At 38.1% G+C, this 15,278-nt stretch overlaps 1 protein-coding gene across 1 annotated transcript in view; it reads left to right on the top strand.

Moving 5' to 3' along the window:
- The window catches only part of MED14 (mediator complex subunit 14), a 37,651-nt gene that overhangs the window by 9,544 nt on the left and 12,829 nt on the right, over nucleotides 1-15,278 (top strand). Inside the window, exons 5-19 of the mRNA XM_050899924.1 lie at nucleotides 111-240; nucleotides 1,969-2,097; nucleotides 2,467-2,574; nucleotides 3,450-3,582; nucleotides 4,132-4,282; nucleotides 6,895-7,006; nucleotides 7,649-7,774; nucleotides 8,663-8,741; nucleotides 10,337-10,496; nucleotides 10,892-11,086; nucleotides 11,680-11,814; nucleotides 12,244-12,320; nucleotides 14,253-14,413; nucleotides 14,692-14,838; nucleotides 14,930-15,021. Coding sequence (XP_050755881.1) covers nucleotides 111-240; nucleotides 1,969-2,097; nucleotides 2,467-2,574; nucleotides 3,450-3,582; nucleotides 4,132-4,282; nucleotides 6,895-7,006; nucleotides 7,649-7,774; nucleotides 8,663-8,741; nucleotides 10,337-10,496; nucleotides 10,892-11,086; nucleotides 11,680-11,814; nucleotides 12,244-12,320; nucleotides 14,253-14,413; nucleotides 14,692-14,838; nucleotides 14,930-15,021 — 1,935 coding nt within the window. The remainder of the gene's footprint in view (nucleotides 1-110; nucleotides 241-1,968; nucleotides 2,098-2,466; nucleotides 2,575-3,449; nucleotides 3,583-4,131; nucleotides 4,283-6,894; nucleotides 7,007-7,648; nucleotides 7,775-8,662; nucleotides 8,742-10,336; nucleotides 10,497-10,891; nucleotides 11,087-11,679; nucleotides 11,815-12,243; nucleotides 12,321-14,252; nucleotides 14,414-14,691; nucleotides 14,839-14,929; nucleotides 15,022-15,278) is intronic.

Below are 15,278 nucleotides of genomic sequence, written 5' to 3'. Positions count from 1 at the left end.
TGTAGTATTTATGTTTTCAGATTTCTAGTCTGGTTAGTTTTCACCATTGCTACTGTCAATGTATTATACATGTTTGAGATATGTAGACTTGTTTGTGTTTATTTTAACAGGATAAAATAATCCCTCCTGACCCAATAACAAAGAGTGAGAAGCAAACCACACTTCATCAGCTAAACCAGATTCTTCGACATCGACTAGTGACTACAGATCTCCCTCCACAGCTGGCAAATCTTACAGTTGGTAAGAACTGGAATTACTTTTTGAATAATACATTATTGCAGGCTAATTTAAAATTGTTGCTTTAGTGCTAAAGCAAAGCTAAAAGCTTAAGTGAGACCATTAGGCGTACTTCATCTATTAAGACTGGGATCCTGTCTCTGTATGACATCAAAATATGTTTTCCCCTTTTGAAAAATGAGGGCACTGATAATATTGCTGAAATATTATTTACTTTCAAGAAGAAGACCTGTGCAGGTGATGGCAAAAGGTTGTAGACATTGTCTTGCTCTTTCAGCAAATGTGTTATGAAAGAGTCTTAGGCCTAATAATGTAACTGCTTTATCTTAAATTAATTTTAAAATACAATTTAATTAAACTGTTAAGTCTTTCTGTAGAAACTCTTTGAACTTTAGCTAAAACAAGTCACTCTAATGTTGCTTTTTTTATGTTTTGATATTCATCTTCATGCATAGAATTTGTTCATATTTATGCATGCCATTTGTTCTGTGGCTCACTGCAGTGCCAGATCTCTTAATCTCTTGCCAGATCTCTGTTTTCATTTAGCCAAAGTAGTGGTAGACATTAAGAAGGCCTTTTTTACAGCAAGGATGGTTACAAACTGGACTAGGTTATTGCAGAATCACAGAGAATAGGGCTGGAATGGACGTAGTCCATGCTTTTAACTAAGACAAGGTTAGCCATGTGTAAACCATACCCCACAGACCTAGATCAAAGATGTTTCTGAAAAATCTTAGTAGTAGTTTTCAGTGGTCCCTATGTGAACACTTGCAATATCAGAGCCATTTTTGTCTAACAGAAGTGTAAATGGATATATGTCTGAGCTCTTCAGATTTTTCAGTTAACTAAACATTTCAATGACTATTAGTTTCTGGTTTGGGGTTTGGTTTGTTTTAAGAGCATGTCTGGGATGCTTTTGAAAATGAAACTTCCTGAGTTAAAATGGTTAAAATTTCTATAGGACTATTTCTATATGTCTATAATTATAAAGGTATATGGCATATTTTGTTAAGTGATTGAGAAGAAGGTTGACCCGCAGGTTGTAGTAAGGACTTGTACTAAATTGTTTGCTCTGCCCGTCATTCTCTTTATGACCTTGCTTACATAGTTTTGACAGTCTTTGTCCCAGTTCTTGAAACTGATAGCAGTGTTCACAAAGGTGTGAGGATATATATGTCAATTAGGTAAATAGTGTACATAATCTTTGCTTGTGTGCATATATATAGATTATGCAAATTATTATCTTCCTCACATGAAAATGGAGTTATAATATTTTAATGTTAAATAAATGGTTTGCGGTGAGGTGTGTTTCCAGGGCTAGATTTCAGCCTGGGCTGAGATCATGTTCTGAACCTCTTTTGAGTAGTGCTTAAAGTATCCATTGTTGATAAGCAAAGAATTGGAAAAAATAAGCCAGACGTTTTGTTTGTGTAACTTGTCAGGCTGGTACTCAGCTCAATGTTACTCTGTATTATAGTAGCGCGAGTGTTAACAAGTTATCGTGACTAAAGTACTGCTGTTCACGACAGTTTGGTACATCTGTCCATGCTGCTTATTGACACTGGTTCTGTTGCAGAAGAAACTGTGAAGTCTTCAGAGTTTTACAGAAACATATGCAACAGAGCAGAAACCATAGGGAAATAATCCATTGTGAGTGCCAGGAGCTACCACACTGATATTTTGAGGCATCTTAGGAGACTGAGTGAAATAAAACATTTTTTGCTTCCTTAGCCAATGGCCGTGTGAAGTTCCGAGTTGAGGGTGAGTTTGAGGCCACCTTGACAGTGATGGGTGATGACCCTGACATCCCCTGGCGCCTTCTCAAACTGGAAATTTTGGTTGAAGACAAGGAAACTGGTGGTAAAAAAAAAAAAAAAAATCAAACCTTTACACTCTCCTTTTAACACGATGTTCATCTCTGATGCTGTATAAGTCTTGTTTATCCTGGGTCTTTTGCATATCACAACTTAAGGTACTGAAGCTGCATATACTTTTCCTGTTTTCACCTTGCTCTGTATGCTTTTAATACCTTAATGATAGACTGTGACAGTGTAGTAGACTGACTGAAATTTCCAGAGTAAACCAAGGATTTTGTTATTTTGTTAGAAATTCTGGTATGGAAATTGCTCAGTACAGTAGTATCTTTTTTTTCTTTTTAATTTATTAATTTATTATTTTAAATACCCAGTTTCCTGATGTCTAATGTGAATTATTTTTAATTCATGAAAGATGGTCGAGCCTTGGTTCACAGCATGCAGATCAACTTCATCCATCAGTTGGTCCAGTCGCGGCTGTTTGCTGATGAAAAGCCACTTCAGGACATGTACAGCTGTCTGCGTATCCTTCTGAAAGTCGCTTCTGAATAAGCTGTTTAATGTAGCCTTACTCCTCCTAGTAGCAGGAGGTCAAGAAAGATCAGTTCCCTGTTAAGCTAGGGGGAAACGTCTGGACGTGGAGTGAAAATGATGGCCTTGGAAACAGTTATTCTCAGGTGCCAGCATGTAAAATTTGATTTTACACACTTAATCAGCAAAGGTAAAGGTGGGGTACTCAAGACAGCAGGTTCTGTGGTAAGTCAGTGCAGCAGCAGCTGGCTGCATGTGCTAATTTCAGACATAGAATACAGTGCTGACTTGGAAGGTATGGGAGCTGACAATTCTTGCTACCAGGAACTGCAGTAAGGTGATGATGGTGCGTTAACTGTATTGCACCTGTGTGAATAATAAAATGAGATATGACAAGTGCAGGAAGTAGTGCAGTGATTTTCTACGTGCAGAGGGCAAATTGCTTGACAATGTGAAACGGTTTTCAGTGAAACAGTTTCTGCAGAAACAAACAGAATCATGTTATTCTAGGGTGACCATGGGAGATGGGGTTAGTGGTAACTATAGGGTGAATTGAATTTCTTTTTTAGGGAAAAGAAGATTACTAAGAGATGATCAGAGTTAAAAATCTATAAAACAAAGCTGTTGTGACACTCTTGTCTAACATGCTGCCCTAGATAAGAGTTTAAAAAAAAAGCCAAAAAAACCTTTGAGAAATACTTGATGCTCTTTATATGTCTTTATCTCTGGATTAAGTACATTAGTGTGTTTTCAGACAGCATTTTGTCTGACTTTTGTGACAAATGGATTTATGTAGTGTACAGAAATGGATTTATGTAGTGTAGAGACTTTTTGGAGGTCTTATATTTTCTTAACTCCATTCATTAGACTCCTTCTGCTTAGCGCTTCAGTTGGAAGTCTTGCATTCACAAACACTAATGCTGATTCGAGAGCGCTGGGGTGACCTTGTCCAAGTGGAGCGATATCATGCAGGGAAATGTCTCTCTCTCTCTGTTTGGAAGTAAGTTGATTTTAAAAGGGCTGTTAAACAATAAATGAAATAATAGGAGGGTTTTCATTTACTAAGCTTAAGCCAGAATTTTCAGAATTGTACTTTTTTTTGATGTGAGACTCCTAAATTCTTGTAATTAAGTACCTAAACATGTTGCTTGACGTGCAGAGAAGTGAGGGATGTACATTAACGTACAGGAGAACAATGGATACAGTTATAAATCAGCTCATATTTATGTGGCTATCTAAATAAATTAATTAGTTCTTTGTCAGTCTTTTACTATATTTATTGCTTGACTTGCGCTAGATAAAACTTAAAAAAGCAATCCAAATGCTCTTCTGATTGTGTTGAATTTGCAGCCATCTAAAACTTCTTTATGTGGTTATAGTTTACCAACACCTCTGCATTAAAATGTAGTAAAGCAAAACAAATGCTTTTTTCAGTTCAGCTGACATAATCTCATTTTTAACCAGAGCTCTCAGGATCAAGGATTAGCTACTTAAAAGCGTATTTTCTGCTATTCCAGTTACATGGTTTAATTATTCTCTTTATTTTAAGTCAACAGGTGCTTGGCAGGAAAACGGGGACTGCGTCTGTTCATAAGGTCACTATTAAGATTGATGAGACTGATGTCTCAAAACCCTTACAAATATCTCATGAGCCTCCACTGCCAGCCTGTGATTCCAAACTGATGGAAAGGGCCATGAAGGTAAAGGTTTGCTTTGCAGTAGGCATCTAGCTTTATAAATCAAAAACTTAAAAATGCTTTGCATTGTCAGTTTGTTTCACTTTGATTCTGTTTAAAGAGCTGTTTCTAAGATTTCTAGTCAGCAGTTACTCTAGGTTGTGTTGTGTTTATGTTGGGACCTAAAATTGTTGTTACAAATTTTTGGCCTTGACTTCATCTTAAAAATTACACCTACTTCACAGTGCATTATATACCACTTATGAGACAGAATGCTGAGACTGGGGGGAAACAACAGCAAAGTGTCAGTTATGATTAGCGTTTGGCTTGAAATGCTTTACAGAGAGACAGTTTTTCCCTTTCCTGTCTTGGAGATGCTGTGTAAACTTCCTCTGAAAATCAGCTTCCCCATGTCGCTTGAGTTGGCTACACAGCAGTGCTATTACTCACTTTAGAAAATCTTACATTATGATTTGGAAGTCTTGTGCAAAAGAGCTAATGTGGTTTGCTTGTTACAAGTGTTAGGTGAAGCTTGGTTTTACGTCGTCGCTAACCAGATTATATCATGTGGCCTATTTGAATGTGCCTTTGTATTGTTCACATTCCTATATGTTAAAGGTGGGATTGTTGAAATAGTCCAAAATGAGTAACTGCAGTCAACTTCCTACTTGGATATGGCTTCACTGGTGGTAATTCTAGATCTTGGTTAATGATATCTAAGAGAAACTGTGTTCTAGGTTTTACACGAAGTCTTCTTAAGTTCTTCAGCAAGTCTGGCTGTGATATATCAGGATGTGTGTTTGTCGTTATTTCTTGCAGTGTTTGGGGTTTTTAAGAGAGTTAATAAACTGGAGTGAATGGTGTAGTTTTCAAACTTTCAGTACAGTTTTTCCACAGGGGAAAACTCCCCAGCTCGGATTCTTCACCTGTCTTACAGAACTTTCTACTGATGATAGCCTTCACCTACTGTACATACTTTGTGTTTGAGCCTCTTGGCCCATCTTGTTTACCAAGTCTGACAGACAAATCTCTATATGGTGAATGTCAAGAACTTCATATGTTTGGGCTGCAGAGGAATGTGGGAAACTTAGTGGAGCATAGTAGCCTTCTACTCTACTTCTAGAGTAGAAATTCTGCTATTAGTATAGTAAATGTATAGTAAATTTACTCATTTAATAGCCTAAATTAGCATATTTAGGCTACTAAATACACAGTTAATTCAGTGAAGATACTGTATTAATGCCTAAATCCAGGAAAATGTGCTTTATCTAGAACATCTGCTGAAGTTCCACTGGAGCTGATGCAATCTAAGCTCACTGAATCAGGTCTACAGACTGTAGATTAAGATATGAGGCCACTGTAAATTTGAGAGATATCAAAGTTAACTCTGACTCCCTTTATAACTACTTGCTCTGAGCTTAAAAAATTTATCGGCTATGGTATATACACTGCTATTCTAGTGTTTGAATAATGATCTCAGCTGTAATGACGTAGATAGCACACTGTGTTTCTATGTATTTAAGATACTATATAAAACAGTGGCACGAACAAATATGTTTGTCTAAGCAGGTTATTATATATTAACCTACTGAAAAGTGGATGTAGCTATAGAACCTGTAGTCACTTGGTTGTGAGGAAGATTTAACTCATAGCAGCTGCTGAGTTAAAATGCTCTTGTGGATGGGTAAACACTTGATTTTTAAGGCCTTGTCTTGGAAAGCTAGTCTTTAGGGGAAGGTCATTCTGGTATATACGAATGTATATACTGGCATGTACTGAAATTCTATATAATTCTGTTCTGGTAGAAACCTCTTCTGCATTTATCTCTTATGCTAGAATAAAATTCGAGTTTAATTCATCTTGAGCAGTTTTCAAAGCAACGTGAGGTTAACTAGAAAAAGGTTTTGCAGTGATCTGTAGCTTTGCTTATGCAAAATAGGTAAATAATATGACTGTAATGTGAATGGATATAAATGCAAATGCTTTAATTTAGGTGGCACAAGTAAGCTACAGTGAATATAAGTGGTGGCATAAGCTTCAGCACTGGCAGTACAACAGCCTCTAGATACTCTACATGCAAGCTTCTAGATACCCCTTGGTTCAGTGGGGTTGCTCATATTCAGTGTCTGCCACTGCATTTTTACTGCATTGTTACCCCGTTAGCAGGACTAAAACTAGTGTGTTGCATTTCATGCTATAGCTACATATGTGTTTGTATAGAGGCAACCACATTCTAATAGAGTGTTGTTTTGGTTTGTTTTTTTTTTCCTTAGCTTAAGCTAGTTATAAACAGATGCATGCTAAGCTGGAAAATACTCCAGCCTTGATCCAGAACAAGTAGGTCTGCACAGGGAGTGGTAACAGCATAGTTTGTGAACCTTCTTTTCTTTTACGTTTTCTTTTAGTCTTCTCTCAAAAACCCTCCCAGTGCCTGCTGCACAGACAGAATCTTATGTTAGTTTGTTGTATTTTATAGTGATTCAAATACTCAAGTTAATAGTTCATTTGGTTCACCACAGTTGTAAGCAAATTCTTTCTGAAGTGATTGTTTTATTAAGTAGCTTTGTTCCAGTGTGCTAATGCATGAAGTCTACACATAAAATTTGAACTTGCTCAAGTACATTCCTTTTTTACAGATTGACCACCTATCAATAGAAAAACTCCTAATAGACAGTGTCCATGCAAGATCTCATCAAAAACTCCAGGAGCTGAAAGCCATTCTTAAGAGCTACAATGTTAATGACAATTGTATGTGTTTTCTACTGAAGTTTGTTTCAAGTTAATTTCCATTTGTGCCTAGGAATGGTTTCCTTTTTTCTCAGTGTTTCTTGTTTTCATTAATTTAGATAAAAAATATGAAAAAACAAACGGAGATGTGTTCAGAATTAACAAGACTTAGCTTTAAATTATTCTGCATTGATAATTGTAAAATACTCATACCTCTAAAGGCAGTATAATAGATGAAGCTGGTAGAGCATTATAGTCTGGGTTGAAGGGTTAGAAGTTGTCTACTGTAAAACTTGGACATGTTCAGAATTGAAAGCAAATCCTTCACTGTCTTGAGCTAGCTTTGGATGAGACTTTGCTTAAACTGTTGTTGAAACTATTGGGATTTGAATTGAGTTTATAGTCATGAAGCAGTGAGTTAAAAGATATTCAAGGATTAATAATCTCCTTCAAATTTGGTCTGTCTTTTCTCATTGGTTTGTAACTAGCACTATTTTCACAGAGAAATTCTTATATTCAGTTCCCTCTATGTTAACAGTGTAATAATGTGCAAGTGAAGATTGCTTCTATAAAAACAAACAGGTTTTGTGATTATAACGGGCTAAGTTTTAATATGATGAGCTTGAATTTTGTGTCACATTATTAACATCAATTTTTGTTTAGCATTCATTGAGACGGCTCTTCCAACTCTTGTAATTCCGATTTTGGAACCATGTGGTCGATCAGAGTGCCTGCATGTATTTGTTGATCTCCACTCTGGAATGTTTCAGCTGATGCTGTATGGTGTCGGTAAGTAGGTGCAAAACCAGGTTGTATTTAATATCTTGCAAGAACCCTGCATTATGAGGTAATTTTGTGTGAACAATTCTGTCAAATCTGTGAAGTTCTGTAAGTAAATACGGGGAAATGCAAATGAACACCACACTTGGGTCATTATCTAGGTATTTGAGTTTGAGGAATGGAGAAATGGATCTCTGTGCTTAAGAGTCACAGTTCAGTTAGGTATATTTTAAGAGGACAACAGACTAAATATTGTTAGGCATTATTGCAATGCATATTCTTTATGACTTGTGATTCCTGGGTTGTGCTATTAATCGATGCAGTCATTTTATATGGACCTGATTGGGAATTGTATTATGTGACCTTATACATCTTGAGTTACTGTTTAAGTCTTAACTTCAGGTTTCAGATTACTTAAGAAAAGGAGGACAGTGAGTTCTTTTAGTTTATTTGCCTAATAATATACTGTTGTGGTTTTACAAGCATTATGGATCATTTGTTGTGTATCTTAATCTCTCTCTTCACAATGAGCCACATGGAGAAGACAAGGGGCAACAATTACAAGTTGCACCAGGATAGGTTTCATCTCAATATAAGAAAGAAGTTTTTTTACAGTGAAAACAATCAATCCCTGGAACAACCCCCCCAGGGATGTGGTGGAGTTCCCATCACTGGAGGTTTTCAAGATGCAATTGGACAGGGTGTTAGATAATCTAATCTAGCCTCCCTTTCCCACAAAAGGTTGGACCAGATGATCTTTCGAGGTGCCTTCCAACCTGGGCTGTTCTATGATTCTGTGATTAATTGTTAAATTAGATCAGACGCTTTCCTTAAAAGGTCAAAATTTTGTTTGAAGAGCAGATGTTAAGACCATTCACTCACCTAATGTTCTTGCAGATCAACTGACACTCGATGACATAGAGAAGTCTGTTAATGATGATATGAAGCGTATCATTCCTTGGCTCCAGCAGCTCAAGTAAGCGGCTTGAATGATTCACTTAGTTTGCATAGAATGAATCACCATATTTGTATTTTGAATGATCACACTTGCATGGCTTTCTGTTTTACCACAGTAGGGGACATACTTTCTCGATGTTCTAAACAACCTTGAGTATTTGCAATCTCCTCTAAATGGGTGGAGGAAATTCTGCTTTTGCTTGGAGTTGATTCTGTAGTCCTCCTTTAGTCTGCCGCCTTACACGTAGCCTCATGCATTGCTATGCACACTCTGCATGAAGCCTTTTCACTTTAAGTCAGTAGCAGACCACTTGCTTGCTGAGGATCTCATTTTGTGTTCATGTTCATTTTCTATCTCCTTTATTCCACTCTGTTTCTACAGCTGAACTCTGCTTGTTTCTCAGCAAGAACGATCTCCCTTCTCACAATACAGAGGAAAAACCAGGAAGTGGCCTAGGATGATTTAAATAATATCTGTTTATCTTCTAACACTTCAGCCCTTGCTGGTTTAAACCTCTAATCTTCCTTCCATAAAGCCTTGAGATTTAAGCGCAAGATACATTTGGCTCCCATAAGAGGTTGTAGCAAATAATACAAATACAGTTTGCATCTGCATGAAAACTAAGTTCCACCTGCTCTGTCATTTTGGAAATTCCCAGTACTCTGAGCTAATTGCAGGGTGAAAGCTCTATTTGAGGAATTTTGCTTCTAAAAGAAGCATGATGACGCATGAAGCACTGGCACCCTGGAGAAACTAATCAACCTCCCTTTGTTATAAATAATGTACTTGAGATAATGGCTTGAGTAGTGCTGCAGTTTTTGAGGAAGCTAGGCAGTCCCACAAAATGTCTTTTAGGACAGCTATATCTAACATGTATCTACAAGAATGAACGTGGTGTGTCGTGATGGAGAGATGCTGAGCACCCACACTTTCCACTGCTGTTTTCAGTGGAAGTTTGACTGAAAAACCAAGCCACACATTTCTGAGCCCCTTTCAAGCCTAGCTAGGCTTTCTGGCCTTGCCACTATAGCCAAAATCCATTGCGGTAGGACAAAGTTTAATTCCAAACATTAGAATAAATTTGGTGTCTTGCATGTGGTTCTTCATGTCCAAACTTATTCAAGTAAATGAGTTCGTTCATAACATAAACCAGAGTGATGTCCAGCTTTGGTGACTTTTTTTACTGTATTGCTTACCAGCATATGGGAGCAAAGATTTTCTTTTCTATACCAAAAAATAATTGAAGATTCTAAATTGTAAAATAACTATCTGCCTGTTTTTTAAGTTGTCCCTTCTTTTTTATATTGTAATTTCATATTGTGGTGTATAAAAATTTATTTATGTATTCCTTCAGCGAATAATTTCAAGGCTTTTTTTCTTAAATTAACAGCTGTCTGTTACTCAAGCTGAAGACAATATGTAAAGATAGTAATAAGAAAATATAAACTCGTGAAATTTTCTGTGTGATTTTCTGTATATAACTTGTGCAGCAATGATAGATGTTGACTTAGAATATGACTGACTCTTGATTTGACACTGATGCTCTAAACAGCAGTATAACTAGAATTATGTAAAACAGTCTCAGGGTACTAATACCTTTATTTCAATGCAAGGTTCTGGCTTGGACAGCAACGCTGCAAACAGTCTATAAAACATCTGCCTACAGTGAGCAGTGAAACTCTTCAACTAGCTAATTATGCTAGCCATCCAGTGGGAAACCTTTCCAAACACAAGTTGTTCATCAAACTCACTCGCCTTCCACAGTACTACATTGTAAGTAACTGAAAAATGCTTCTATCTTTTGCTCCCAGTCATGGGTGTACCAGGCACTTTGTCTGTTGTACTGTTAACTCTAACATAGGAACAAGTGATTGATGTAATCCTCAACTCTCCCCTCTCCCTCCTTTCTCTCATTCAGTGGGTTTGTTAAGCAGTCAGGCTTATAGAGAGGAGGGGCTGTAAAGGTTTATTACTCAGCAACCTTCCCATTCTCTTTATGTTTCGTGAAAGTTCAGTCTTCCTTCTCTTCTTGGATCCCTTTCCTAGCCACAGTATTAATATCTTGAAAAAGACTAATGTCTTTTCTTTGAGGGGGAGAGGATAGGAACTGATGTAGACGTATTCTTAGCTTGAGAGTCTTCTCAATTTGTTGTTTTGTTTAAATATAGGTTGTAGAGATGTTTGATGTTCCTAGCAACCCCACAGAACTAGAGTACAAGTACCATTTTCTCTCTGTGAGCTATGCTGAAGGAGATGACAGCCCTGCTACTGCACTTTTACTACAGCAGTTCAAACCAAACATTGAAGAGTTGGTACTAGACACAAAAAGTGGGAAACAAATGAAAAGTGGTGTCAAGCGCAAGGTACGTGCTTCAAAAGCCATCGGGCTAGTTACAGAGCGTGAAAGCTAAACACGTGTTCTAAGCATCAACACCAGCTTTAGTAGTGTTGTTTCAGAAGTTTGTATGGCTGGCATCTTCCCTGTATTGCAGCTTGGTTCTCTAGACTGCTTCCCTAGGGAGATGCTGGGTAACTGTTTTGCAACAGTTGTCTTTTAATTCATGCCAGGCCTTCTCGGCTGTTCTAAAGAGCCAAGGCAGAGCACTGTGCTGAGGTAGCTAGAGTAGCTTCTATACACAGAGCACTGGTATCTGCGTGATATGCTTTGTGCCATGTAGGTGTAGTCTTTGAAAGACTTGCAGGGGCTGATAAGAGTTACTTCTTGGGGTCAGGCTGACATGGCTTAGTGATATGTAAATACTGTTTTAAGGAAGGAAGTGATTATAAAATTACTTTAACTGAATTGCTTCAGTCCTGAAGTGGACTAGATCCTTTCAGGAGTTTGTGCTCAGGGTGTGATTCATTTAAAACTTGGATGAATGAGAATATTCTCTGCCATCTTTTCAAAATGTTTACTCCAAATGTGCAAGTACTTTTGTCTTTATTTTAATTCTAGTTATCTGGTGATCCATGTTCCATAGAACCTAAGAAACCAAAACGGTCGGGAGAAATGTGTGCCTTCAATAAAGTGCTAGCTCATATTGTAGCCATGTGTGATACAAATATGCCATTTATAGGGCTTCGTATGGAGGTATGTATTAAAAAATATTTTGTTTCCTTCTTCCCCTCTGCTACTCCTGATTCTCTTGTCTAGATGCGACTATTCAGCAAACTTGTGGTCATGTGCTCACTTTGGAGTTTCCCCACCAGCTGAGCCTGGGTGACTGATGTTCTACACTGTCTTGCTCTAGTCTTGTTAGAGCTGGTTCTCTAATACCAAGCACTGCAAAAAGCTTGAGAAGTTGAGGGAAAAGGGAAAATGAGAGCATGAAAGACACACTTGTGGAAGGGGGTGGGAGACAACTTTATACCAGATTTGCACAGACTGTTTTTTGGCTTTCCAGTGCTTGAGGATGTGAAACATCAGTCACCCTTAGGGAAAAAAAAAAATCCTTGAAAAAGTTACAGTTATTTTGCTTGACTTTTTGCTTGGGATAACATTTTTCTTGTTTATTCCTAGTTGTCTAATATGGACATTCCTCACCAAGGAGTACAAGTAGAAGGAGATGGCTTCAGCCATGCAATACGTTTATTGAAGTAAGAGGATATGCTCATGTGTTTCATTTTATTCCTGTACATACGCTTGAGAGAAAAAAAGGATTGTTTGGAGAGTAACACTAAAAATATTGAGGCGGGGGATTTTTGGTTTCGGGTTTTGGGGGTTTTTTTAATTATTGTGTGTCTTGCACTCTAATGTGAAGCAGTGCTGGAGAAAGAGGAAAATAAGAGTAGACACAGAGCCAACAATAATTTGTTTCCTTCATTAGCCTAAACTGGGAAGCTCTGAAAACAGTCTGACAGTCCTCAATCCTAAAATCCAGGCAGTGCTAAGGAGGATATGATGATGATTCATGAACATGTAATTGCAATTTTAGATCAGATCAGAGGCCTTACATACTCCATATGTTATTTGACAATTACCAGTATGTGATACTGCAGAGGAAAATGCAAGGAATCCCAGAAAAGGCAATTGCATGGTAAAAAACTTGTAGAGGAAACATCTGAGAATCGTACAGTAATTTAAGAGTGGAAGGGACCTGTGGAGGTCATCCGGTCCAACCTTCTGCTCAAAGCAGGGCTGATCAGCTGCATTTTCCAATCTCCAAGGATTTTTGTGCCCTCACTGGGCACAGTGATCTCAAATGCTGACTAGAGGGGAGTAGTCACTTGCTTGCCTGGCTAATACAGCCCAGGATGCAGCAGTCTGTCATTGCTGCAAGGGCACGCTGCTGACTCCTGTTCAGTCTGTCTCCCAGGCCCCCAAGTTCTTTTTCTGCAGAGCTGCTACCCAGCCAGTCAGTCCCCACTCTGTGCTGTTGCTTGGCGTTATTTAGGCCCAAGTGCAGGACTTTGCATTTGTTTTCGTTGAACTTCATGAGGTTCCTGTTAACTCGTTCCTCCAGCCATCTGAAGTCTCTCTGAATGGCAGCCCTGTCCTCCAGCATGTTAAGTGCTCCCTTCAGTTTGGCGTCATCTGCAAACTTGCTATTCCTTTGCATCACATAGGGTATTGAAATTGTTAAATAGTATTGACCTTTGTGTTAACCCTGAGGAGTGCCAGCCACAACCAGCCACTAATTGGACCTGCAACTGTTGACCACAGTGCTTTCTATCTGGCAGTCCAGCCAGTTTTGCACACTTCTTGGAGCCTTCTTCAAGCCTCACCAGTTAAACTTTGGATTGTGTTATGAAGTAAAACAGATTATATCAGTTTAAAACATAAAAAACCCAAACCCCAAAGACACTTTCTAGAGTAAAACCTTCTTAACTTCTTTTATGCTGCAGAAATGTACAGTGATAGAAAGGCATCAGTCTCTAAATGCATCAGGCCCTACCTTTTTAACTTTGCATATGAGCAGAGAAGTACTGAGAACTTGTGAGCTGAAGGTAAGGGAGGTGTCTGAAATTTCTGGATAGACTCTCCAGGGATTTGGAAAAGAGTTTGGCATGTTTTTACTTAGGTTTTACTTAGTCTGTCCCCTGAGCTCAATTCTCATGTTGGGATATGAATAAATTAGTGGGTACTAAGATAACTGCCAGGTTGTTCATTGCATTTAGAGTGAGCTTGTTCTAGAAGACGAACTGATTCATGAATTCAGGTTGCCACAGAACTTACTTATTTTCATCTTTTTTGGCTTGTTTCTCTGTATAAAACTTTATATCGGTGTGCTCTTACTTCACCAGGAGATCAGGGCAATTCAACAGATCCATTAACAGTCTGTATTTTGCAGGTGTTGAATCCATATAAAAATTGGTCTTAACTCAGAGTGCTTTTGTAACGCACTTACTACAGTCCTTGAAGAGGAATAGGATATCTCACTGTGCAGTCCAGCTGTGTTTGCTGTTGATTTGTTCATTCTTTCATGTCCAGACTTGGAAGTCCTTCAGGAAATGTTAGAAGGTAGTATTTTTAGTTTTGGAACTGTACTGTGTATGATGGAGATCTTTTTTTTTTTTTATCATGAACAGAATTCCTCCCTGTAAAGGCGTAAACGAGGAAACGCAGAAGGCTCTGGACCGATCTCTTCTTGATTGCACTTTCCGATTACAAGGTAGAAATAATCGCACATGGGTGGCTGAGCTGGTGTTTGCAAACTGTCCGCTTAATAGCACTTCATCCAGGGAGCAAGGTAAGTTTTATTTAGGAAGACTGGTACGTTTTGTTTCTTTGTGGTTTACATTGTCTGTTCCAGTAGTTCTAATGTTTTGATGTTACTGGACAACTGTCTGCTCTTAAGGTTTCTAATAAACCACAGTGTACCTGAATCAAAATTTTGACTGCTGAGTTGATGCACTTTTATTATTTAAATATGCTTCCTGGTCACTTGCTACAGTTCACTCATAGTCTGTAAACCACAGTTTAGGAACCACTAGTTTAATCAGTATTTACCATCTCCTAACACTGCAGGACCAACCCGTCATGTTTACCTGACGTATGAAAACCAGTTATCTGAACCAGTTGGAGGTCGCAAAGTTGTTGAGATGTTCCTTAATGACTGGAACAGTATCGCTCGGCTGTATGAATGTGTCCTGGAGTTTGCACGATCCTTACCGGGTACAGAAATCACCTCCTTTTTGTTAAAATTATGTGTTTGCAGATTACTATGGTTTTCTCACTCTAACTCTTTTCCCTTCTCTCCTCAAAGACATACCCAACCACTTAAACGTTTTTTCAGAAGTTCGTATCTACAATTACCGAAAACTTATCCTTTGTTATGGAACTACCAAGGGGAGCTCAGTAAGTAACTCCTAAGTGCACTTAAAATGTATGTTTGAAAACAGAATGGGTACGCTTAGAGTTCTCAGAATTGTACTACAAAATATTTCCTTGTATTACATTATTGTGGAATTAATATTGGTGAATGTAGAAAAGGCAGAAATAGAGGGTGCCAGATTGCTAATTTGCTAGGTTACTAGATGTTCAGAATTTTTGAGAATTTGTGTAAGATGCTTTAAATTGTGGGAAGGACAGTTGTGTGCTCCTGATTGATGAAA

The sequence above is a fragment of the Gymnogyps californianus genome, chromosome 1, assembly GCF_018139145.2.
Source record: "Gymnogyps californianus isolate 813 chromosome 1, ASM1813914v2, whole genome shotgun sequence".
Lineage (NCBI taxonomy): Eukaryota > Metazoa > Chordata > Aves > Accipitriformes > Cathartidae > Gymnogyps > Gymnogyps californianus.
This window is presented reverse-complemented; position numbering and strand designations above follow the sequence as displayed.